Here is a 24,235-nt window from a genome sequence, read left to right as displayed (position 1 = left end):
TGTCAAACGAATTTCAATCAGAATTAAAATGAAAATATCATTTTAATTAAGAGTTCTATGTGCTGCAGTATTGTAACAGATAAATACCACATCCCAAGGAAAGATATACATGCTCTTTAATCTAACACATACATGTACAAGGGTATAAAGGAGAGTTCTCATCTGGGACTTTTTTTTCTTTCCCTTAAAAGCTAAATTAATCAATTAAGCTAATTGAACCCTTAATTGAACCATTTTTAACTTGGTATAAAATGTGTTTTCTTTACTAAGTTCTTGATTTGACTAAAGTTGACTTAATGATTCTTAAGAGAGGTCTATGAGGTTTGGACTTAACTGTCACACCCTCTACATCTAGAGGGCGCTGCTTCTCTGTCCTGTTCCTAGTTTCCCTGTGCTTTTCTTGTCCTTCCAGTGGGTCCTTGTGTGGGGCTATATGTTTCAGGGTCTCCCTTTGCTCCTCACTCAGCATTGAGGGTTCGTGTGTCTTGAGACCCACCCAGCACCAGGCCGTCTCCTCTGCAGCCTGAGGGCACAGGTTTCTCCCCGACCTCGTCTGACCCCTTGAGCCCGGGCTAACCTCCATGTTGCCCCTTTCGCCGCTACACATTGGGTCTTTACTGCTCTCCCATTGTCTCACAGCTTTACCTTTCCAACATCCGTGACATTAACAGCTAAACATTAACACAATCAGTGTTTTGTATGGGTCTTAATGTTTAGATTCCAGAACAAGCAGAAAGTGCTGTATGTACTTCTATTTGTTACAATAAAGATTCAGGGCTGCATGGTCGTAAGTGATGTATTCTAACAGCTTTGATACTACTGGCCTGGGGGAGCTTTCTGTATGGAGTTTTCCTGGTCTTGTCTAGGTGAGTCTTCTTTAGATATACAGTACTGATTTCTGGTGCTGGTCCAGGGTAACTGTAGGTGTATGTTTGAATAAATGTGTGTGTGCTCTACCATGGACTGGCATCCTGTCCAGGGTGTAGTCTGATCTTAGACCTGGATGAGAGGAAAATGGATAGTAGATTAATCTCCCACTGTGTATAATACCTGGGAGTTTCTGGACTCAATCAATTTTCATCCTTACCAGAGAATTTATGGAAGATTAGGATTAGAACACATAGTATCTAGATTCCTGTATGCAGCAGATAATAACATAAAGGGCATTAATTAGAGTTGTCTAAATGGAGTATTACCAAGAGGTCTCTAAGAACTGAAGCAAGTGGCATTCCAAATAATTAACCACATTAACAATAGACCTGTTTGTGAACATAAACAAAGGCTGAACAATGTTCACTCTTTTGGATAAATTAAGGTGAGATAAGGAAAAGAAAAATTGAAGATATTTGTTGTTGAAAAGTAGTTTAATGTACTGTACCAATCATACAAACTCATAACTGAAGTCATAAACTTTCCAAAACATTTGTCAAGATTAATTCACTATTTAAAAGGTAGTACGAAGTGGTCAAATTACCACTGTCTTCCCAGGAATACAAACCATGCACATCAGAACATATGTGCACAACTTTAAGGGTAGCTTTAAAATTTAGGTTAGGACTAGAGAACACTTAACAATTCATGGGTTATACTGTATATTATTACCTACTGTGCTCAAATTACAATGAGCTTTTCTAGAAATTTTTTTAACATGGACTCATGAAAGGTAGGTCATACAGTACCTACCAAATCTGTTAGAGTTCTTTGGAGAAGCAACAACAGTAATGGTTATACACATACCAAATTACAGTGTGTGGTTTATTTAGATTTTAAGAAGGGTTTTTGTTAAAGTTATTACTACTAGCAGCAAAGTTCTTGATTTCACTTAAAACAATACTTAGTAGTATACATTTTATTTGGCTGATGCTTTTATTGAGGGTGATTTGCATTTGCACCTACACATCTATTCACAGCAAGGCACTTTACAGGTAACAGTTCAGCTGGGGCAGTTTGCTCAAGGGTACAACCACAGCATCTCGGCTGGGAGTTGAACTCACAACCTTCCAGTTTCAAGACCAGAATCCCGAGTGCTACTCCCCAACCAGAGGACACAAGTAAAAGCTACTTAGAAGTGCATTTACAAAGGAGAACAGGCGGCTCCTCTTTATGCAAAGGGAAGTGGGATAATGGAACAAACTATCCAGCAATACCCTGTCTTGTTTCAAGAAACAGCCTGATACTGTACGGTCCTTGGTTCATAAACAGTAGCTACTAAACACCATCCAGGCTAGATGGGCCAGATGGCCTCTCTTTTTAACTGGTCTTATGTCCCTAACCTTATGGAATAAAAAAGTCACAGGTCAGATTTTTGTAGTTATGAACCAACATTTATTAGTTTCCATTTTATGTACATGAAAGGTACAATACTTAGATTTTAATAGCCTTTTAATTTATTTCACTGGTTTGGTACAGAAAGGATTTCATATAAGTTTTAAGTTTAAAAACCATTTTTCCATTAAAAGTACACCTACAAATTCACAAAGTAGGAAATTCTAAAAGTAAAACTAAAGTGCAAGTGAAAAAGAAAGGGAAACAGGAAAAGACCATGACGGTTGTTGGCTCTAATCTAGGAGATTTCATCAAAAGAGAAAAATTATCAGTAGAAAAGAAACGTACATTAACTGTCATAGAAATATTGTGCCTACCATTTTCTTTTTTAATGTGCGCAGAGATTTTGCTTATAAAAACATGGACAGGAAAAAGCCAAATTTAAAATGAATTATTTGCAAATAAAACTGACACTGTGTATAAGTTGACCGGTTAATTACAATTAATTAATACTGTATATAATAGTTTATATAATGTTTTCTATAGAGCTACATTCAATATGTTTGGTGTGGATTACTCCAGTGTTGTTTATGCTGGTGAAGGGAGTCTGGAATACATCCAGTCAAATAAAGAATTAATACAGAACGTGAGGGGGATATGGGTGGCATCATTACTGGCAGTTCAACGTGAGCCTCTAGCCCAGCAAATATCATACAGGAATGTATACAGAGTAAACATTTTATTAATTATTTTTTAACAATTCCTTGATGCTGCCAAAAGCACTGTTTGTTAACCTGAGGAATACTTTTTTTTTCTAACAGGCACTGCCATGGAGGTCTACGACAGGAGAAAGGTCCTCAAAAAGAGGAAACTAGAACAAAGTTTGTTTTTCTCCCGTTTTAAAAAGATACCATTTTTGTGCTATTCAAGTTTTTTGTGCTTGTCAAGAGATTTTTTTGGCTGTGGGAAAGGCTTTGTAGGCTTCTGACTGTCTTTAATAAATTTGACTTTTTCTCTGTGCGCTGTAAACCTAGTTACACATGACAATAGTACCCACACTCCACAAACCAAGTAACACAACTCCACTTAAAAACACAGCTTCACAGTAAGAAAGGTTAAGCCAACAGTTTTTTCTTCCTCTTCCACCTGTGGAGAGTGTTCAAGGGAGCATCATTAAATCTCTGGAACATTCTGAGTTGCTATTTCACATTTAGGATATGTACACTGAACATAATTCACGCATGACTTTTAATTTCATGTGATAGACATTTGAAATGTTTACATTAGATTCCCAAAAATATATATATAGATTTATATAATGGATGTCTAACATTTATGTAAGACTATTTCAAACCGCTAACCAAAATGCAAGGACAAGCAACTTTTTAGTTCCTCTTTTAATTTTTTTTCTTAGCTATTTCTTTTACAGAGCACATAGGCAGGTATCCTCTAGCAAATTACAGAATAGTCACACCAAGTAAACACTACCCTTAAACATCATTTCACAGAAATTAGACATTTCCTACCTACAATATATACACAAAGTGCAAAGAGGCACTTTAAATCATGCTTTAAGATAGTGATACAAAATGATGTTCCATCCAGTAGGTTAAAACAGGGTTCGCTGGTCTGACACTCAGTCCCCTTAGGTGGTTGCCTGGTCAGCCACAACTGTTATCGTCAAAGAAACTACCTGAAAACAAGACAAACCTACTATATATAGACATACTTCATTCAAAATAAATGCTGAACCCAGTCTGTATAGATTTAAGATGAGTAGAGGTATGCTACTTTCCAACTTTCAGCTGTAAATTAAAAAAAAAGATTTGCTAAAATGAAAGACTTGTGTTGGTAAAACAACAACACCTTAGGCAGAATTAAATTATGTACCGAACAGAAAGATACAACCATATATAATGTAGAAATCCAAACTATCATGTACAGTAGCTTTCATTAGCCTGAAGTGCACACCTCAGGCTATCGCCTGAAGGGATTGGGTGCTATAATATGAATGTTTAGTAAGTAATATTAGTAAGATTATCATGCTTTTATCAGTGATCATCATCAAACTCCTAATACAGGCTGCTCTGTTTGTAGTTCACATTTTCAAGGCAAAGCTGTCATCAAGTGAAAAAAAAAAGGAAAAAAGGAGAATGAAACAATCATCAATAAAAAAACACACCACCCACCCACCTCTTGCACACACGTGAACATACAAAGAATTACAAGCAAATGTCCCAGTGGTCTCTGCTTGAGAGGAAATAATTCACTTTCCTTGTGCTACAGTAGCTCTTATACTGTACTACACTACAGTATATCAATTATGCTTCTATCTTCTGAAATGCAAGTGCAAGGTTTCATATTCACCTCTGTGCTTCTGAATCATCATGGTTTTCATGCATTTTCTATACCTTAAACTACACCGTGATGTTTGGAAACAGGACACCCTCCTCCTTGTCAGAGGCGCTAAGAACAGTCATGACCTTTGTGGTAATAGGCTGAACACGTGTTCCTGCACTCGGGGATAATCTTCAGATTAAAGGGATGGGCTAGACAAAAACAACACAGCATGAAAATGTGCTTTCTTGTGATATAATTTTTGATCATTTTAAATAGAATGGATATTTTCAAAGAAAGATAAACAGAGGTGTTCCCAGAACATTAGATTGTATGCTCTAGTCTTTCCAAGCAAGAAATATAAAAAAACATCCTGAAAGCATAGTTTTACGTTGCAATATAAAATGCTAGAAATATACAGAAATCAATTTTAGAAAGTCTATAAATGTACTAATTTAAAATTCCATTTTAGTTCCCCATTGACAAATTTCAATGTGCTCAAAGTACATAAAATAATTGAATACATTTTATTTTAACTGTATTTATACATGTTCAGATATATTTCACTATTGTTTCTGATTTTGTTCTTTAAACATATATCCAAACTATTTTCATATTATTTTGAAAGTGTGATATTTGACTTTATGTCCAGCAATGGACTACCATCCGATCCAGGGTCTATCCCTTTCTCACAGCCCTGAGTTGGTTAAGTGGATTAGAAAATGGATAGATGGAATATTTGACTAGTATTTGGTTTTCATTGGAATCCAAAAAGTGTTTTGGGGAAGTTTGTTTAATTCTCTGTGTGAAGTGTCAATAACGCTTTCTTGGGCAGGACACATAGGTTATTTCCTAAAAGACCAGGATAAAGTGGGGTAGCTAAAAAACCTACGGTATGTTGAAATGTTTTGGGTGAAATTTGTTTGAAGAGGTGGAAGGGTTCAGGGTGTTTTAAACTTTAATTGGAAGTTGTATTTCAGCATTATGGAATTATAGATTTTCAAGAACACTTTTCTTAGCTTCTCAGCCTTAGCATCTTTTTATTTCAAAGTACGAAGGCTTTTCTTCCAAATACTTTCTCTCAACATTTATAGTCTTTTATTCCAGGAATGAATAAGTGATAAAATAATTCAGAGTGTCTTTCTGAATACTTTTCAGTGGCTAGGTGTTTGCTTCACTCACGTGGTCTACACATTTCACAACAAATTGTCTGATAAGTATGTGCCTGATCCTTCTGTAGTCATCTGTAGATGAGCCCAACCCAAAACAACCCAATACTAGAACCGTGGATTCTGTACTTAAATTATCCTGCAACAACAAAATGAGACATATTGGCAACTCTAAAACATGCTAGAACAAGGCAGTACAATTTGTTAAAATGATGTGTAATGTCATAATTTTAATTTAAATGCAAGATTGATTCCAAATAAGGCTTACATATTTCTTTTATATCAGACTGAGGAAAAGCAGACTAGGTAGAACTGATGCTCTTGCTCTAAGACATTGGCATTACATTTAAGTCATTACGAATTCAAAGAACCCTAATAATTTACAATTCATCTATGTCCATTTAATTTCTATTAAATTACTGCACTTAGCATGCATGCAAGCTTTTCTAATAAAACCAGTCTCTCTGAAGTTAATTTCCCCCACTGTTATTAATCTTATCGATCTCCTCTAGAATTGGGTCTCAGAGGATCTATTCTCAGTATTTTCACATTTTTTCTTACTACAGCAAATATAACCACTACACAATCAATACAAATTTAATTATATACTTCCAACAATCAATACACTAACCAATACATTATAGTAATTTCATAGAGATACCAGATCACAGATGCAGCACAGAACAACTTATACCACCAAAGCTGAGAAGAGTGTTCATTAAAAGTTATTTTGTCACAGTAGAATGATGACAGTTTTTGGTCTGTTGATACAAAGAAATTTACTACTGTATTTGATGGCCCCCAAAAGAATTAAGACACAAAGCTCCTTTTCTCAAAGAAAGAGGTAAGAGGTGCTTTTTTGGGTTGTATTATTATTATTATGATATAAGGCCTTGAAGGAAGAACTGTAATAATATCTTAACTTTCAAAGGACCAAACTTGAGGACTGGCAGTCTCAGAGCTAAATGAGAATGTTATGTCAACTAGAGAGAAGAAATCTGTCAGAATCAACAGGTGAATCCATCCTCACCAATCAGTATGCATGACTCATTGGATTCTCCTGGTAGATTGTGAAGACATGCCAAATCCAATTGTTCTTACTATTTAGTCATGACAAGACTATGTGGTTTGTATTACTGATTTAAATATATTTTTGTCATACAAATATATGCTAATGCATGCCTAAATATTTAAAATTTTTCTGTAGGTTTACCTACAGACCATAGTGTACTTTGTGGAATGTATCCCAGTATAATACTGTCTGCCCCCCACAAAAAATACCTTGCTAAATATTGCCGTCATATTTTTGCCACCAGAAAAGATAACTGTGAAAGGGGTACGATGAAGCAAGGTTTTTCTATCGTGAAAAAGAAAATCCCACTAGACAAAGTTTGAAGATCGGATGGCAGGTGAAGACATTGTAGGGACACCATTGGACCTGTCCAATCATTTGATTCACTCCATTCAATCATGAGACAGACCTCCCTGTCTCTGGCAGTGTAGTGCCTCTTTTCCCTTAATTTAATCCCTTAACTAATCATTTTAAATATAGAGTATAAGCTGAATGGGGAGTTCCATAACATTTATTTTTGTTTGAAAAAAAGATTCTCATTGGGCTGCTGTCCAAATGTAAGAATGAAAATGAGCAGCGCAGAAGGAGGTTGTCAGTACACTGTGAGGTAGGCCTGATGCTGCTGAACATCCAGCAGGCTGGGCCTGATTTTTCCAGTAGGAAAAATACTTGCCCCGACTGGAATTAATCAGACTGGCACAGGTAAAATAGGGCCCCCTGTCTGTAACCCTCCACTACCACCACGAGGAAAGACAAGAAATGATGATAAATGATGGCCTTGCCACTTTGTAAGTTTTTCTGTGCAAGAACTTGAGCAGAGCATGAAAATAAATCTGCTCTAATTCAGAAGTAGAGGCCTAAAGGTTTGCATGACAAATGATGGTGGTTGAACAAGGACAGAGAGAAATGAGTTTCCCTGCCCCAGCCTTGAGCACAAAAATCATTTATTCCATTTGACCTTAATGAAAATCCCAAATCGTCGCACATGCTCAAGCTCGGGACAGGCAGTTTGTCAGTCTCATTATTTTTCCTTTTGCACAGACTAGTGAACTGCCTGAGCCCAGATATCACATTTGGTGTCACTGGAGAGCAAAGGGGTTTCTCTTTTTAGAAAGTAGACTCTATAGTGAAAATCGCACTATAAAATCACAAACAAACATGCTTTAGGGAGTTAGTAGGTTATTGAACTACGTCATTCAATCAGTTGGTCAGTCATGTTTTTGTGAGAATTAATAGATTAATAGATTTTGTCATCAAAACTAAATCATGAAACCAATTATTAGTTTTGAATGATTATTTGTTTTAGTTTTTTTATTTGAAAATTATTTTTAATTTTTGTTTGTTTTTTTCACCAGGTGGAAAGCTTGTGGAGGCTCTGGATAAGGCGCAGCTGGGATCTCTGTTCTTTATTTTTCACGTTTCCAAGGTTCCTCCTCAACAAGTGTGTATTCAGCAGTGGAGCCATTTGTGGCCAAGGTGACCTGAAAGCAATTATCAGGAACAACTAACTCAAGGACCAAGGCACTAACAAACACTTTTTTTCTTAATGGTTTGGAGCAGAGAGACTGTATTTTTGTGTTTCAGAGGCAAACAGCTGGGATCCTCTGTTAGCTCATGCACACAAATGTTAACTCTTGGATTTGCATAACAAGAGAAAAACGGAAAACTGCTGTATTACTCCACAACAGCCAAGTGTCCCTTACTACTGTGCCAGTGGATCAGTGTTCTCCTTTATTTATTGTCAAATATCTAGGTGTGTGAAGATAATGGAAAACTATTAGGAGTGTGCAATTTCCTAATTTGTTTACAATTTGTTGTTTTTTTCTTTTGCAATTTGAAGTGATATTTTAATATTTGTACTGTATATCTACGTGAACAACACATCAAAGCCATCAATGTATTTGGTACAATGTTCACTCCCATGTATACAGAACGTTCTAGCCACAACTGAGTAAGTGTCCTTGAAATTATTCCATTGTATTGCAACATTTGTGCATTTCCCTCTCTGAGAGAAAATGGTAAAGAGGATACCAGTCAATAGTAATAACAGTCTATACCAACAACTAACTATAGATGTCAACTTAATCTCACCCTGGTGACCTATGCATGGATTTACATGAACTAAATATAAAATATATTTACAAAATATGTATTGTGCTTGTACTTATATTGTGTATGTGCATTATTCCTCAAGCATTATTAAACAGAAGTGTGAATGTGACGATACAAGAGAATATCTCTTTGCACTATTGCACTGTGGCGTCTCCACAGTCATGTGAGGCCTTCAGGATGAGACCCATTAGAATGGCTGCGTTATTAAAATATCTCGTCACCATAAACTGACATGAAAATGACGATGATGGGCTAATTCTACTGACCATTAACTTTTAAGGAAAGCAGAGGAAAAGCCAAATACCACAGACATGAACTGTGTGACAATACCAGTGATTTAAATAAATGTTCACAGTAGTTTGACTACATAGTTCTTTAGAAATCAGTTTCTCTGCTCCAGTGTACACAGGTACAATTACCTGCACAACAGCCTGATGACACTTAAAATCTATTGTTAAAACATCACACATGCTTGCTGTTGCCCAGGTATTATAAAAACTGGCACTGGCATCCTTCTGATGGAAGATTGAAAAGAAAAAAAGATACTTCAGGTATTTCATGCAATTAAAGAGACAATAAAACAGCACAGAAAATACAAAAGCATCAAAATAAGAAAAAAATAGTAATATTTTGAGTCTTTCCCTTTGTTTCTAAAAATAGAAAACATTTGATGAGCCATGCACATTTTACAAGACATCTGAATGTCAGATTTTTTTGCAAGATTTTATACAATATATAGATAAAAAAGACACAAATCAAAATATATGTATATACACAGTGAATATAAACATGCAGGAAGAGAAGATGGAATTGCAGCCTTTGTGCCTCCTGTTAATAATATATTATAAAACCTGTATTAGAAATAGTTCCTTTATAGAGAATAATAAGAATTTGGTTGCAAGAAAACAGGAAAGACTCTCCCTCTATTTCGATCAGAAGTGTAAAAGTGGTGCCTGAATATACTGAGTCTTCTGTCACAGTCAGACTGAACAGACAAATTACAGCTCACAGATTCCCTTTAAACAGCAACAATCAGTTCATTAAGCCTGTACTTAACATATTTAACACTTTCCCAGAAGTACCTTACTTTTGATATTGTTCTCAGTGAAAAAGGCTTCCTTATCCCTGTAATTTAACAGGTTGTATGAGCAGACCCTGGATTATTTTCATATCTAAACACACCCAGACGAGTTAGAAATCACTTTCCAGTCCAGTGTGTAGCGCTGGGATTTAGAGCCCCTCAAACCGAGACATACTGCATCAGTAATGAAGTGTCTGAAACCTAAGGAAATCCAACACTAAGGCCTGGATTAAATTAAACCTTCTCCCATCCTTCAGTCAGATCTTCAATAAACCCAGGTAATGAACTGGAAGGAGACCCAGACAGCAGAGACCTGCTACTCCAAGTCGCATGGTATTGCGCACACCAAATAATTGAGTTTTTCTTTAGTGTGACAGTTACTGACTACAACTGGGAAAGCTGTGAACTTTGTGGAAATAAGATAATAACTAATTTGACTGGATAATTATTAGCTTAGATGAAATGAAAACTAGAACATTCTATGGACCTCCAGAACTGGGGTTGTGCATCCTGGCTTGCTGGGATTGTGGACAAGATGCAGTGCAATTAATCCATCAAGAAATAATTACAGCTGAGTCTGTTGTGAAGCTCCATGATGCAAAATGCATGCCTTATAATTAGATTCAGGAAATACTGTTGCATCCTGACGTCTTTTTCTATCTGAATTCTGTTAAGATTGGAGCAAAATTCCTTCACAAACTCAAATGAAAGTGTGATGTTTTTGTAAGCAGAAATGGAATTTATTAAATATATTAGATAAGCTAAGTGCCAAAGCCTCATAATTGGAAATGGGATTTGATTTGTGAAATCCCATGGTGCAACCTGGATAGGGGTTTATCTGATAATCCCCAAGGAAATTACTCTGCTGGATGGCTTGTAGTTTTCTCCATCAGATCATCAATCCCAAAAGAGAATGACCAGGCCCAGAAAACTATGGACAGATGGATGGACAGAACTTGCAGTGCTCTCCACCTAAGCACATCTGTCATTCTGTGCTGAAAGTCTTTTAAGAAACAGAAGGGACTGGGGTCATAGTGACCTTTGTGTTTTAAGGACAATGAACATTTTATCATTGACTCTGCTTTAAGACATAGAAGATAAAATAATATACTTAGATAAACCTTTTGCTGTAATCTGTCAGGCTTGTGATTGTCAATATCACCTGTATTACAGGTGTGAGGCGATGGTGCATTTATTTATTACAATACTTTGAGTTCTGAAAATGTAATTACATGGTATTCTAATTTACAAAGATTAAGCATTTTCACATTACATTTTTAAATTACATTGTGCATTTCAAAGTGTTTATGTTTTCATGTTGTCTATAAATTGCTTGAATCTTGTTTGTAGAAGTAAAGTGAAAAACAACCAATTTGCAGAAGGCAAATCCAGAACATTTGAATCTAAAGAACACACTGGTGAAACGACAGATGCACCCATATTTTCTTTATATCCCAAAGTAAATTCACTAGTCCTTGAGTAATCTGTGTTAATCCCAGCAGACCTCCCTTGGACAGACTATGTAACCTGGTCCTAGCTTTTTCAATCATATAATGGGTCACTGGCCCATTTGTGTAAGTGGATAGGATTTATTTATTACAGTAGTTTGAGTACAAATTGTTTGCTGTTGTTGCTTTTTGAAAGCATTGTGATCAAAGTCTGTATCGCTGATCTGTGACGGTACAGTCTGAGAAGATGTCTAGAAAATGTTGAAAAATAACAAACAATGGCCAAAGCTGGGTTAAACTTTGGCTATGTATTTATTATTTACAATGTTGAAGTGGAGAAAAAATCTTGTATTATGTAGAATACAATGCTTTGAAATGTATGAAATATATAAACACTGTTTTGTTTTAAACCTCAAATACTGAATACTTAAAAAAAGCTGTGTGTACATACTGTATACACATTTTAATATACACCATGATCAATAATCTTATACAGTATATTTATCTGCATGAGTTTGCAGAAGTGTGTATATCCAGATGGCATAACGACTGCTATTCCATTTCTTGTTTTTCCATTTTTTTTCTTTTCAAAGTACCTGTATAGAAATTTCTATAGATATATACAATCATGCAAAAAAAGGAGTGGAGCAGGCGTGCATTGCTATATACAAGTTTCTATATCCATAAGTGTGAAATGTACCTTGCACTCATCTACTAGGACAGAGTTGTGAGCAGCATAAACACACTGGTTGGAGTTGTTTTCCCGATGGTTCAGGTCATCATAGAGGGACTGTGTTTTGGTGAGCTCAATGTCATCATGGTGACCATGCTGGGCATCCAGATTGTCCAGCTCCGCTTTGGACAGGTGGTAGACGATCCCAGCACCAAATGAGTCGCCCACCACGTTGACTGAGGTTCTGAAGCGGTCCCTAGAGGATAAACACAAGTGGAGATGCAGACTGCACTGTATACTGTAATCCATGTTCTCTTGTCAGGGATCCCTGCTCCCATCAGGGCAAGAGACTACAGGCCTAGAATGGAGGACGGTGATGGGCGCTGCACTGGGGAGCTCAACAATACCTTCTGATTGGATTATCAGTATATAAATCTGGCCAGACAAGAAACAAAATGTCAAAGGAAGTGATTTCTGCAACATGGCCTTTCCATTTCATTGAAGGTCTCTTGCTATTTTAGAAACATTCTTTGAAAATCCTGCAGCATCCTGAAACCGGATCACAGATCCCACCACAATTCCCATTTCAAAACTCTTCTGAAATTAATTATTTTGCTAAGCAAAGACTGCTTAATGTACTGTAGTATTTGGGAGGATTTACAGTATGGTCCTGCAGCTGCATCTGACTTAAAAGCTAAACAAGAAGCAGCTTTTAAGGTTTTTTGCAGTGTTCTCCAGATTTATTAATCACACAATGAAATAGGAATAAAAACATCAAGTATTCAGAAATATTTACAGGTAAGATAATGTACCCTGTAAGACAAATCCACAACTGTCTTGGTGTGATCTTGATAGCACTGCACATAGCGGTGTCAAATTTGTCCTTTTGTACAGAAATCAAAGGGCAGACTTTACTCACACCTCTAAATACACTTCCTTTAAATAAACTCCAACAAAAAACTATAACTACATTCTGCTCTATGGCTCTATGAAAGTGCAATAAAAACCTCTGGAACTACATTTCTGAAGGTTTCCATGGAAATAAAAAGACAAAAACAAGCTAAAAAATGTGTTAAATAGAAACTAATTGATTCCTAGGTTAAATGCGAGCAAATGATATAGCTGGGTGAATCACAAATTGAGCTTTTTGAGTAGTCTCACCAGTAGTATGATTTATACAAAGAGGTATATATCAACCCTTCAGTGAAGTACTGTATGGAGGTACTTCTGTTTTGGTTTGAGGTTGTTGCATCTTCAGGTCCTGATGCCCTTGTTACAAATGAGGAATATACGGATTCTTGTGTTTATAAGGATATTTTATCCAAAACTATGGTTTTCTCAGCTAAGAAGTACATGCAGTTAACAACTGTGCATTTCTATTTGGAAATGGTTAATGGAACATAAAATCAATGTTCTTCATCATCGGTCATCTCTGTCTTCAGACTTCCTGTATATCCAATCAAACATTACTGGTTCAAACTGGAGAAGGTACTCTAGTTCACAAATAGAGACCAAAGTGTCTAAAGGACCTAAAGCAATTCTTCCTGGAGGAATGGTCAACAGTCCCCCCTCAGGGGTGACAGAAACCCATGTCACACTCAAGAAGGCATCTGATCTAATCCTGATGTTATCCACACCAGAGTAGGGTTTACACAACCTGTCTACAGGAGCAGGAATAAATGTGACAACTGGGTTTTCTAGCCCTAAATTCATTTATGACAAATACAGTATACTGTAGCTTTGCTCTTCGCCACTAAGCTATTACATTATAATATTTTATGATTTTTGTTCTTAGTTCACATACAGTTCACATACAGACACAGGGACATGAGTTTTTTGCTTTTGCTCAATGGTGGATGTCAAAAACCATAAGCAGATCAGATCTATGCTGCATGTACATGTTATGGTGTACTGGGTAAAATTGACCTACAGTAGTTGCATACTTATAAAACATTCTAAAATTGTAATTGTAAATGTGAATAAGAACTTATATGCTGTATAATATTTTGTTTATTAGCTATCATAATTTTCTATCAATTTAAATTAGTAAGAAAAATATATATTGACAGTTGTTGTACTATAGGCTACTATAGAAGATTTTTAAGCAATACAGTATATGTGGAAAAATATTTCAGAAGGAACTCAGTTCAGACTTCTACACAGTACATATGGTTCTACAGCAGTAACCCTTATTTTTATTATAGCCCAGAAAACACAATAGTATGTGCAATATTCTAGGACTTCCCATAGGATGAATCAGTCTCTTCAATGTCATTTGCTACCATCTGTTAATAGTCGCCAGACTGTGGGAGCTTTGCTCTTTAATTTAATCATTTCTCAATTCAGAACTTGCCAAAGAATGGTGTAAAAGTGTTAGGAGACCTGCTGCAACCTTACTGGGGTGCTGCTTTAATTGAGTTGCACATCCTACAGTTTGCAGAATTTGCATGTGTAAGCAGTTTAAACACTTCCTAACAAAATGCTGCCATTAACAGCCGAATGTATTTGTCTAATCCAGTGGTTCACACAGATTTTCCTCTGTTAATTCAATGACTTTATTGATGTACTTTCTTTTTAGATCTTTATTTAACTCATTGCTTAGGTTAATCCTGATAGTCAAAAATGTCTTCTTCCTAGGTTATGATTCTCAACATTTTCAACAACTTCAGAACGTAGTACTTTACACTACCTCTCATCAACTTGCTTGCCACTCATTCTGTCTTAACTACTCTTATTATCTGATCTATTTTTGATGAATAATCCTGACCCAGACACCTGTACTCCCACAGTGAGTGATTTTTCCTCTGCAGAGATTCAACTAACTACAGGTATGTTTCAGGAAATGCCTGAATGAGGGCTGTTATAACACTCAGAAAATGGTACAGGTTTGAAAGCAATTAAAATTCCATTTGACCTTCTTTTAAGAGCAGAAAGCAAATTTACAAACATGCCCCAAAGAGAAAAGTGAAATCAATAAGCCTGTGATTAAGAACCAAACTGCAGCTAAAAACAGAGGTGACATATTTCTTCAGGACTGTTGTTGGAAATCACTGCGTACAAGTCAGTGTACAGGCCATAACATTAAAGTAGAAGTATCATACTAATTTTAAGGAGTGCTCCAGGTTTTTCTTGTGGCAATTACAATCTAAGCTTTTTAATTAACTTAATTAATCTAGTTAGCTTCTTTATTCATATTTTTAAAGAACATTAACTGGATTCATGGTCTAGTGACTCTCAAACATGTTTCAGATGTGTTGAAATGTAAAAATTGACAGAGGAGTTGATGGGTACATGAAGTCGGTGTGATGCAACTCACAGGAGCCAGTCCACAGCCACCAGTAGACTGATATCCTGTGTGGGCAGCCCCACAGCGGTCAGGATCAGCAGCATCGTGACCAGTCCAGCGCTCGGAATGCTGGCCGCTCCCACACTGGCTAGGGTGGCGGTCAGACTACAGGAAGGAAAAAGAGTTCTTGGTTTACTGTTCACTCAAACACTTTGGCAGAAATGCTCATCCTTTAAACCACATATACAGTATAACATAGAACTCGCGAGGGTTAGGTACTGAACCTTGAAGTGGCCTCTAATGGAGAAGTCATGAATATGGAACTACAAAACTGATTTTTTTTATGTTATGACTCTTAACTTTTGCAGAAATAGTGTTAGTAATCATTGGTAGTATTGTTACTTAAAACAAGTACTGAAAATAAAGAATAAAGAATTTGTTTTCCCACTATAATTCTAGTTATTGCAAAAACATTAGATCATTGTTGTGATATTATAGCTTACTCTTAGAGTTTTTTTTTATTTCTTGTACAGTGCATTTTCTTTATTTTTATGCCTTGGTTTTATGACTATTATAAATGTAGCCCTACTTAATAACGTTTATTACAACACGGTAATAACAGTAATTATAACAGTAATATTACAACATTAGTAATAACTGACAAGAAAGTTTCCTCACTCCCTTTCTACTCAATCAACTACCTCCTCTTCTTGCAATTTGTCTAATTCTGTTTCTTATAATTTATTTTCTTATCCTTTTCTTCCAGACACATAAGAGCTGAGACTGTGATAACTGTGTTTTTTTATTTGATTTTTTACTCTTTTATTTAACAGCACAACAAAATGTTGTGAAAGTTGGTGCCCACATTTATCCTCCTAAAGCGCCACCCACGAATAGGCAAATTTGGTCTGAGCATGTGAAAAAAGTGGTTACTAAAAAATTTTGTGAATGGGCAAGATCACAAATATTGAAATTGCAAATACTGGGATTTTACTATATCTGGTATACCATAGCAAAGACAGAACTGAGTGCAGGCACAGCTGGTGAAACAACATAGGGAAACTGTGACTAAGCAAACTTACTGCACAACTGTTAAAATACAGGTTCTGTGAATGTATTTTATATCTACAGATGCTTGATTAGGTATTTCCTTACTGTTGTAATGTGAAGAGCCTCACCTGACAGTTACTATCTGTCCCCCATCCAAGTTGATTCCATTCATCTGTGCAATGAAGATGGCGGCCACAGCCTCGTACAGCGCAGTGCCATCCATGTTGATGGTTGCTCCCACAGGCAGAACGAACCTCGTCACTCTCTTGTCAATGCCTAGGTTCTCTTCCAGGCAGCGGAAAGTGACAGGCAGTGTGCCAGCACTGCAGGATGAGAAAGCAGGGAGGACTGAGCCCAGACAAACATGGGAATGTGTCTCTCTCAACAGTTTGTGAAGTAATGGCTGAGCTAAAGGCCACATTAATGCTACAACACTTTGCCACAGTGAAGTGGGCCAGACATTTTTCCATAGTTATAAATCATTCAAAACTGAGTTTAAGGATGTAAGATTACTTGTGAAAAATATTAAAAGATGTGATTCTTTTTGGATATCAAACAGGCAAGTGGAAAGATACTCTGACCCTAGTTCATGATGAGTTGTGTGATTGCAGGTCTGAACCTGGGTCATGCTAGCAGCCATATCACCCTGCAGCTCACAACTGATAACCCACATAAGCTCAGCAGGTGTGAGTCTGGTCAGTATCCAGATGGGAGACCTCCTGGAAAAAAACTAAGGTTGCTGCTGGAAGAGGTACTAGAGGGGATAGTTGGGGGTGCTCACCCTGTGGTCTGTGTGGGTTCTAAAGCCCCAGTATAGTAATGGGGACACTAAACTGTAAAAAGGCGCTATCCTTCAGGTGAGACGAAGAAACGAGGTCCTAACTCTCTGTGGTCATTAAAAATCCCAGTGTGTTTCTCGTAAAGAGTAAGGGTGTTACCCCAGCATCCTGGCCAAATTACCCATTGGCCCTTACCTATCATGGTCTCCTAATAATCCCCACCTATGATTTCACTTCATCCCTTTGTTCTCCTCCCCACTGAGAACTGATGTGTGGTGAGTGTTCTGGCGCACTATGGCTGCAGTCACACCATGCAGGTGGTGGTGGAGGGTAGTCCCCATTGCCTGTAAAGCACTTTGAGTGGAGTTTCCAGAAAAGCACTATGTAAATGTAAGGAATTACTATGTTACTGGCCGAGTGTGACCGAGATTATCCAAAGGGCAGCACTCAGCCGATAGAGAGTAGAGTGGCATGAATCCACTAGCCCTAAAAATCAATGGACATTCTGTGAAATTAAGTTTTCAGATGATACCACCCTGGCAGGGCTAATAAATAAGATTAATCTCTGTACAGGAAGGAGGTCACTGCTTTGGTGAGCTGGTGCAGTCAAAACAATCTCCATCTTAATATAGGTATAGAACTAAGGAGGTAATCTTTGATTTAAATTGTGAGAGGAAGGAATTAGAACTTCTTGTGATTGGTGGTCACATGGTGGAGCAAGTAGATACCTATAAGTTCCTTGGCACAACAATATCCTTCATCTTGAAATGGGAGACAAATGTACTGATTGTGAAAAATCCCTGATTAAAAATAAGCTCAGATATAGTAGTAGATAGTGTCAAACAAAACAGTCAAACCACCACTGCTACCTGACATTTGGGCTTTTCGCCATATAAACATTGGTCAAGGGCTTTACTTAACTTAAAATATAGTATTGTCCATTATTGTACCACATTTCAGTACTAAAGAGCATGTCAATGTTGTTTCCAAAAATAAAATAATTTAGAAGCAGCGCCTTATTGGTGACCATACATTTATCAGAGAGATTTTAGTGGGTTCAGGAAGGGAAATTCACACTTGTTCATAGAATTCCTTTATAATGGTATAAGGGATCTCTGGTCAGCTTTTCACTTAAGGTGGGTGATCCAGGAGAGAAACAGATTACTTCACTACCAATGAGCATTAAAAAAAACCTGTTCATCCTTAATCAGAAAGCCACAATTCCTGGCAAAGGTCATGGGAGCAAATCTCAGGATAACAGGATAACAGTCACCTGCAGATAATACGCACAAAGGGACAATTCAGAGACAAAAAGCCCCATTAGAAATTCAACAATGAGAAACACCATTAGCAGAAGATTAGAATTATAAGAAGTTTTCAAGGAAAGCAGCAGCTGTTACCTGGATGCTGTGCCCAAGGCAGTGATCCAGGCCTGAAAGATACCTATGAAGAAGGTGAAGGGGTTCTTCCGCACGATGATGAAGTAGAGCAGAGGCAAGAAGATGGCACCATGGATGATGAGCCCGATGATGACAGTTACCATGTACATGCCCAGCTGGCGAGCCACCACCTCCAGATCCTTAATGGAGATGATCTTCCCACAGATCAGGCACGCGATTCCCAGAGGAGAGTACCTGAGGAGATAGAGACACTCAGGACCGGGACAAACTGCTCAATTGTTGATCAACCAAAGTCACAGAAAGTTATGGATTCTGAAAAGGCATTTCAAGACGTATCTCCTACTTTTGTGTATAATTTATTGTTTTTTATTTATTTAAACAGGCATTTACAAAAATGGAACATCAATAGATACTGAATGTTAAATTCATAGATGTCGAGACCCTACTCTATTTACATCAAGGCATTTAGAGGGACAATCTGACTGAAATTTACAATACCAACATACATGATCTGGATTCACAACCTTTTGGTCCAGAGACTAGAAGACTAAGCACTATGCCATATTAATGCACATGTGATAAACTAGATACGAAATCAAATTGATGATGATATGAATTCAGGCTAATTATGTTTAAACCGATAGAAGGTGGAAGCTACAGGTATTTACAGTGGTCCCAACATGTATTTTTATTAACAAATACTACCAATAAAATTTCATTTATACTACCCTGTTTCAAATCACAAGCATTATTTTACTAAAAACCTTTATCTAGACAAACTTAGAATATATACATTTACATTATGTTTAAATACATATATACTGTATATGTTTTATACAGGGAAATTTAACTTAATGTGTTGTATTCAACTGGGCACAGGCATTTTTAGGTGTGCTTGCCAGCATCTCACTGACCACATGACAATGATGACCAGCCTCATGACGATCTCATTGAGGATGTTGAAGAACTCCAGCATCAGCTTGGCTTTCTCCCCCATTTTTCCCATGCAAATTCCAAAAGCAATGAAAAAGCCAATCAGACCTGTGGAAGCAGTAGAGTTTCACACTCAATACATTTTGTAAATTAGGTTGAACTATCACACTTTGGATCTAAGCTTTTTTTTCTTCATAAATGACAAGAAATAGCAATGTTTTTCAAAACCATTAAAGTATGTTGACTGCTGAGTCATATCCTTTAGATATGACTAAGACATCATATAATGAAAGTGCAATGACTGGAGCACATTCTTTAACATCCTTCTATTAAGAAGGCTGCATTTAAAAATATTAATCTCTACAATTGCTCATTGAAGTAATTTGTAAACTACAGTACTCTGAGTAAACCTTAGTGAGCAGCGTTTATTGTAAAACTACAGATGTTAAAAACATTTTTCACAATGTAAATATACAGTACATAGAAGTGTAGTTTGTCTTATCCGTCAGTACACAAAATAACATTTTTTTATGTAATGGTTATTAATTTTTGCACAGTGCTATTCAAACTTTTAAAGTAGGAAATTAGTTATCAGGGATCTTCTCTCCTTACCTAACACATTCATCCCACCCTTGAACTCCAGAGCTTTTTTGGTCATGTAGACTGTCTCAGGTGCCACAGTTGCATTCACCAATAAGTCATCCATGGTGGAGTTGGTGTTCTCCTCATCAGAGTAATCAGGGACAACTGGGACCTTCTTAGCAACCGTCTGGATCTGGTGTGGAGAGCAGAGTGAGTGTCAGACAACAGCACATTGATGTCCAAAACAGTCAGTCTTTGGAGTTTCTCTGTGCACCTCAAGGTCTAATGTCCTATTATACTGGAAGAAGTCTCTACAACTGAAACTTTGTTTCACTTTTCTCTTGTTATTCCACACAGAAACTTTACCTGTTCCTTTGTAACCACTGGAATCTCATGTAGCTCTGCACTCAATTTTTTACTACACTAATGGTTACTTTAATTGAACAACTGTCATTTTTCAAAGGTCTTCAGTTGTTGAAATAAAACTTTCTTGGCCCACCTAATCCCCTGAGGGCTGAAATTTAAAATGGTGACGAAAAAGGCAGTTTTTTTCTAAATTTTGTATTGTATTTTCTATTCAATACCTACCATTCTGAACCTGCCAGTTGTTTATCAAACCGTCATCTATGATCCAAACCCAGTAGAGACAGACACTTTTATGCCATTACTTGGGGATTCCTAGCTGTAGCTGGCTAAACACATTTTAGCTTTAGCTTGATCAAAAAAGATAAAGTAATACTTTAAGATAAGATCACTTTATTAGCCATATACAACTTCTTGTATTGGGAATTTGTCTTTTTGCATACCCCAACTTGCTCTCCATGAGACACACAGACAGGAAGGGAAGCTTGGGGTCAGAGTGCAGGTTCAGCCATTTATACGGCGCCCCTGGAGCAGCTGGGGTTAAGGGCCTTGCTCAGGGGCCCAACGGAGTAGGATTCCTCTGCCGGCTGCAGGATACGAACTGGCAACCTTCCAGCCACAGGCGCAGAACACAAGTTTTAAAGACAAACTCACTGCTGGATGACATTTCTGAATGGCTTCATTTAATTAACCTAAATCCAGAAAAATGTGTATTACCTTACAATATTACCTAATGTGACAGACATGCTTTAGGGAGAATATTTCTATTTGAAGGTTTAAAATTTTACAGTATTCAGGTAAATAATGGAGAGAGATAAAACGGCCTTGAATACATACCTGCTGGAAGCACGCCTGCACTAGATTCTCTGGAAAGAGGTTTCTGATGAGGTCGAAGAAGGCATCCAGACTGGAGACCTCATCGTTTTTGTTGCCCTCTCCCAACCGAGCCTTAAGTTTGGGGTTTCCAGGGTGGATGAGCAGCACCAGGATGACACCCAGAACGGCTGCAATGATGGTTGTTGACATGTAGTAAACCATGGCTCTGGTGCCCAGCCGGCCACTGGCCTTGGCATCCAGTCCTGCCAGGCCTGAGAAGGAAAATGGATGGTGAATCATTGCTGTCCATACTCCGTCTGTACCACTGGGAGCACAGCTAAAGTGCTACAGTTGTGTATAGTTATCATGTCTGAAGGTTTCTGTCAAATACATATATTCCTGCAATGTGTTGAAAAAAAATGTTGAGAATTCCATAGCTTGAAGCAAGATTGGTGGGACAGCTCTATTACAGACCTCACACTGGATATTTGTCTTTGGATCTCAAAGGTTCCCATAAAGCTTGGTCAAACACCAGAACTTTCAGCTTTCTTACACCTATTGGAAGTGTGTGTCAAGACTTTCCCTGAACACAGATATTCCTCAGACTGGTACCACTGATACTGAGGGTGTTCCTGTGAGGGTGCCAGCACTTCATTCCACATACAGTATATATGTTTTTGCATGTACTGTATATACAGTAGTTTCTATATGTAAGAAATGGTGCCACACAAAATGCAAGCTATTTCCAAAGGCCAAAGAGGTAATGCTAATGATTCCATATAGTGTGTGAGCTGTTCCTGTTGAGCTATAAGTTGGATTTGTACAAGTCAGCATTGATATTTTTGCTGAGAACAAAATCTTATAGTTGGACACAAAATATTTTATACAATCATCTTTTGTTCTTCCATGGAGGACTTTTTGTGTTTTTAAAGAAATTATTATTCAATTTTGACAACTTTCAAACTTTTTTCAAACTCTCTTTTAATATAGATTCAGAAGGTATATCAAACAGGTCATTGATCGAGTGCATAATTCAAAGGGGGAGATTTTGAAACTAAATCCTCACAGAAATTCCTTCTGTTCCTAAGACACACTTCTTTTTCGTGCTTGACGCCCAACAAATCCTGTCTGTAAAGCCACTTAGTGCAGACAGCATAAAAATGTACCATAGCATCTGTGTTCTTTCATTGCTTCCTTTATTGACAAGGTCCCAGTGGAATAAGTGTTTGCAGCAATGTGAGTAGCAATCCATTTATGTGGCAAATGCTCATAGCCCACTGCAGTCCCCTCGGTCACCAAGGGTTCTGAAGCCACAGACCAACAAAATAATAAATATTTCCAACTGGCAACATTGTCACAGAGCACACTGTACGTAGCCTCCATCTATTTCCTTACCAAGATCTTACTTTGCTAAAGGTCTTAAATTTGATGATGCTTTCTAACGATGTGTGGCAGGGCATTAGGAGCTCAGTTCTGCTGTAAGGTTCAACGAAATCTAGTGGAAAAAAACACTTCACATTGAAAGAATATCTGTTAAGAGAGAGCACCCCTAAGCATTTTCTTTTTGATCTTGTTGCATCAAAGAAGATATATATAAATCCTGGTTGTGTTATCATTTGCAATTCCTACTTAAAAATGTTTAGATGTTTTTTATACCAATACAATCCTTTTGAGGTGATACACGTAACAATTCTATCATTTAATGATAAAACGTCTGAAAAACAAAAAAAAGAAGCAATAAAAGTCAGGACAGCTCAACGTGGAAAGAGATGTTAGTTGCTGTTAGAGCAGAACAGCTTTTTAACTCCTTTCTAAGCAAGTCATTGAAATTATTTATTTGTTCATTATTTGTTTTTGGCCTGTTTCTCCCATTTAGGACAGATCTGCTTTTGTCTGTGAAATGTAGCAATTAAAAAAATGATGCGCTGCAAAAAATAAGAGCTATTCCCAATGAGTACTAACGGAGATCTGACCTGTGGTTAAATCCTGACCCACTGCTAGAATTTCAGGTTTCCAGTGCAGACACTTCTGTTGTATCCTTGAATCCGATCCAGAGAGAATCTTGTGTTCTAAGTCAGTTTAAGGTTACTTAAAATCTAACAAGCTCTGGTCCTCTCAACTCCTTAGGCATGTGAAAAAATATAAGCTTGACCAGGCTCGGAACTATTACCTGTGATTAAACTGGAGATGATGAGTGGCAATATGAGCATTTTCAACATCCTCATGAGGATATCTCCAGGAAAAGCGATAACCATGATGATGTCTGATGGGATGGGAGAGGCAAAGCGCAGCAGGGCTCCAGCCACAGCCCCCAGAATCACACCTGGAAAAGTAAAAGACGAGCCAGAAAGTGAGTATCAAGCAACACTCACCCCTGCATGCTAAGATAAAACCACATAAGCAAGGGCCCAGGATATAAACTACAGGACAACAATTTTTATTCAAGTTTTATTTTGTTATTTCATACATTTTCATTTTTATCTGTGGGACACGAGACATTGTCATTGCCATTTGAATGAAAACGGGTCTGACTTTTAATATACTTTGAACTAAGCAATTTCTAATTAAAAACAAGGAGCTTAAATGAGATACCCAGCTGCTAAATCTGTGCAGGACAAAATGATTGTAGCTTTAATTATTTCACTGCTGATCTGTCCTTTATTCAAATAATTAAGACTGCTTTTGTATTTGGACCCTTTTTCTGTATTAACAGCTTATTGCAGAAGAATTCTGCAACTAGCCCAACAATCTGGGAACAAAATACAAAAACAATACTAAAAACACAGACTGTTAAACCCCCTTGAACTGCTTTTTCAATTATAACCCATTGGTGCTTTGTTTAAGACACAAGAAAGGGGATTCATAGCCT

At 37.2% G+C, this 24,235-nt stretch overlaps 1 protein-coding gene across 5 annotated transcripts in view; it reads right to left on the bottom strand.

Moving 5' to 3' along the window:
- Positions 1-2,302: 2,302 nt before the first annotated feature.
- LOC102682813 (excitatory amino acid transporter 2) overlaps positions 2,303-24,235 on the bottom strand; it is a 61,248-nt gene continuing 39,315 nt past the window's right edge. For 4 of the 5 annotated variants that reach the window (XM_015338339.2, XM_015338341.2, XM_006642447.3 and 1 more), the window contains 9 exons: positions 23,537-23,689; positions 21,388-21,638; positions 20,218-20,380; positions 19,587-19,713; positions 18,673-18,906; positions 16,622-16,816; positions 15,474-15,608; positions 12,185-12,413; positions 2,303-8,324 (listed from right to left, as the gene is read on the bottom strand). In XM_015338339.2, coding sequence (XP_015193825.1) covers positions 8,250-8,324; positions 12,185-12,413; positions 15,474-15,608; positions 16,622-16,816; positions 18,673-18,906; positions 19,587-19,713; positions 20,218-20,380; positions 21,388-21,638; positions 23,537-23,689 — 1,562 coding nt within the window. In that variant the 3' untranslated portion in view covers positions 2,303-8,249. The remainder of the gene's footprint in view (positions 8,325-12,184; positions 12,414-15,473; positions 15,609-16,621; positions 16,817-18,672; positions 18,907-19,586; positions 19,714-20,217; positions 20,381-21,387; positions 21,639-23,536; positions 23,690-24,235) is intronic. The other variant, XR_001477325.2, reaches the window with a different exon arrangement.

This window comes from Lepisosteus oculatus, chromosome 21 (genome assembly GCF_040954835.1).
Source record: "Lepisosteus oculatus isolate fLepOcu1 chromosome 21, fLepOcu1.hap2, whole genome shotgun sequence".
NCBI lineage: Eukaryota > Metazoa > Chordata > Actinopteri > Semionotiformes > Lepisosteidae > Lepisosteus > Lepisosteus oculatus.
The sequence above is the reverse complement of the archived record's forward strand: the minus strand, read 5'-3'. Positions and strand labels throughout refer to the sequence as shown.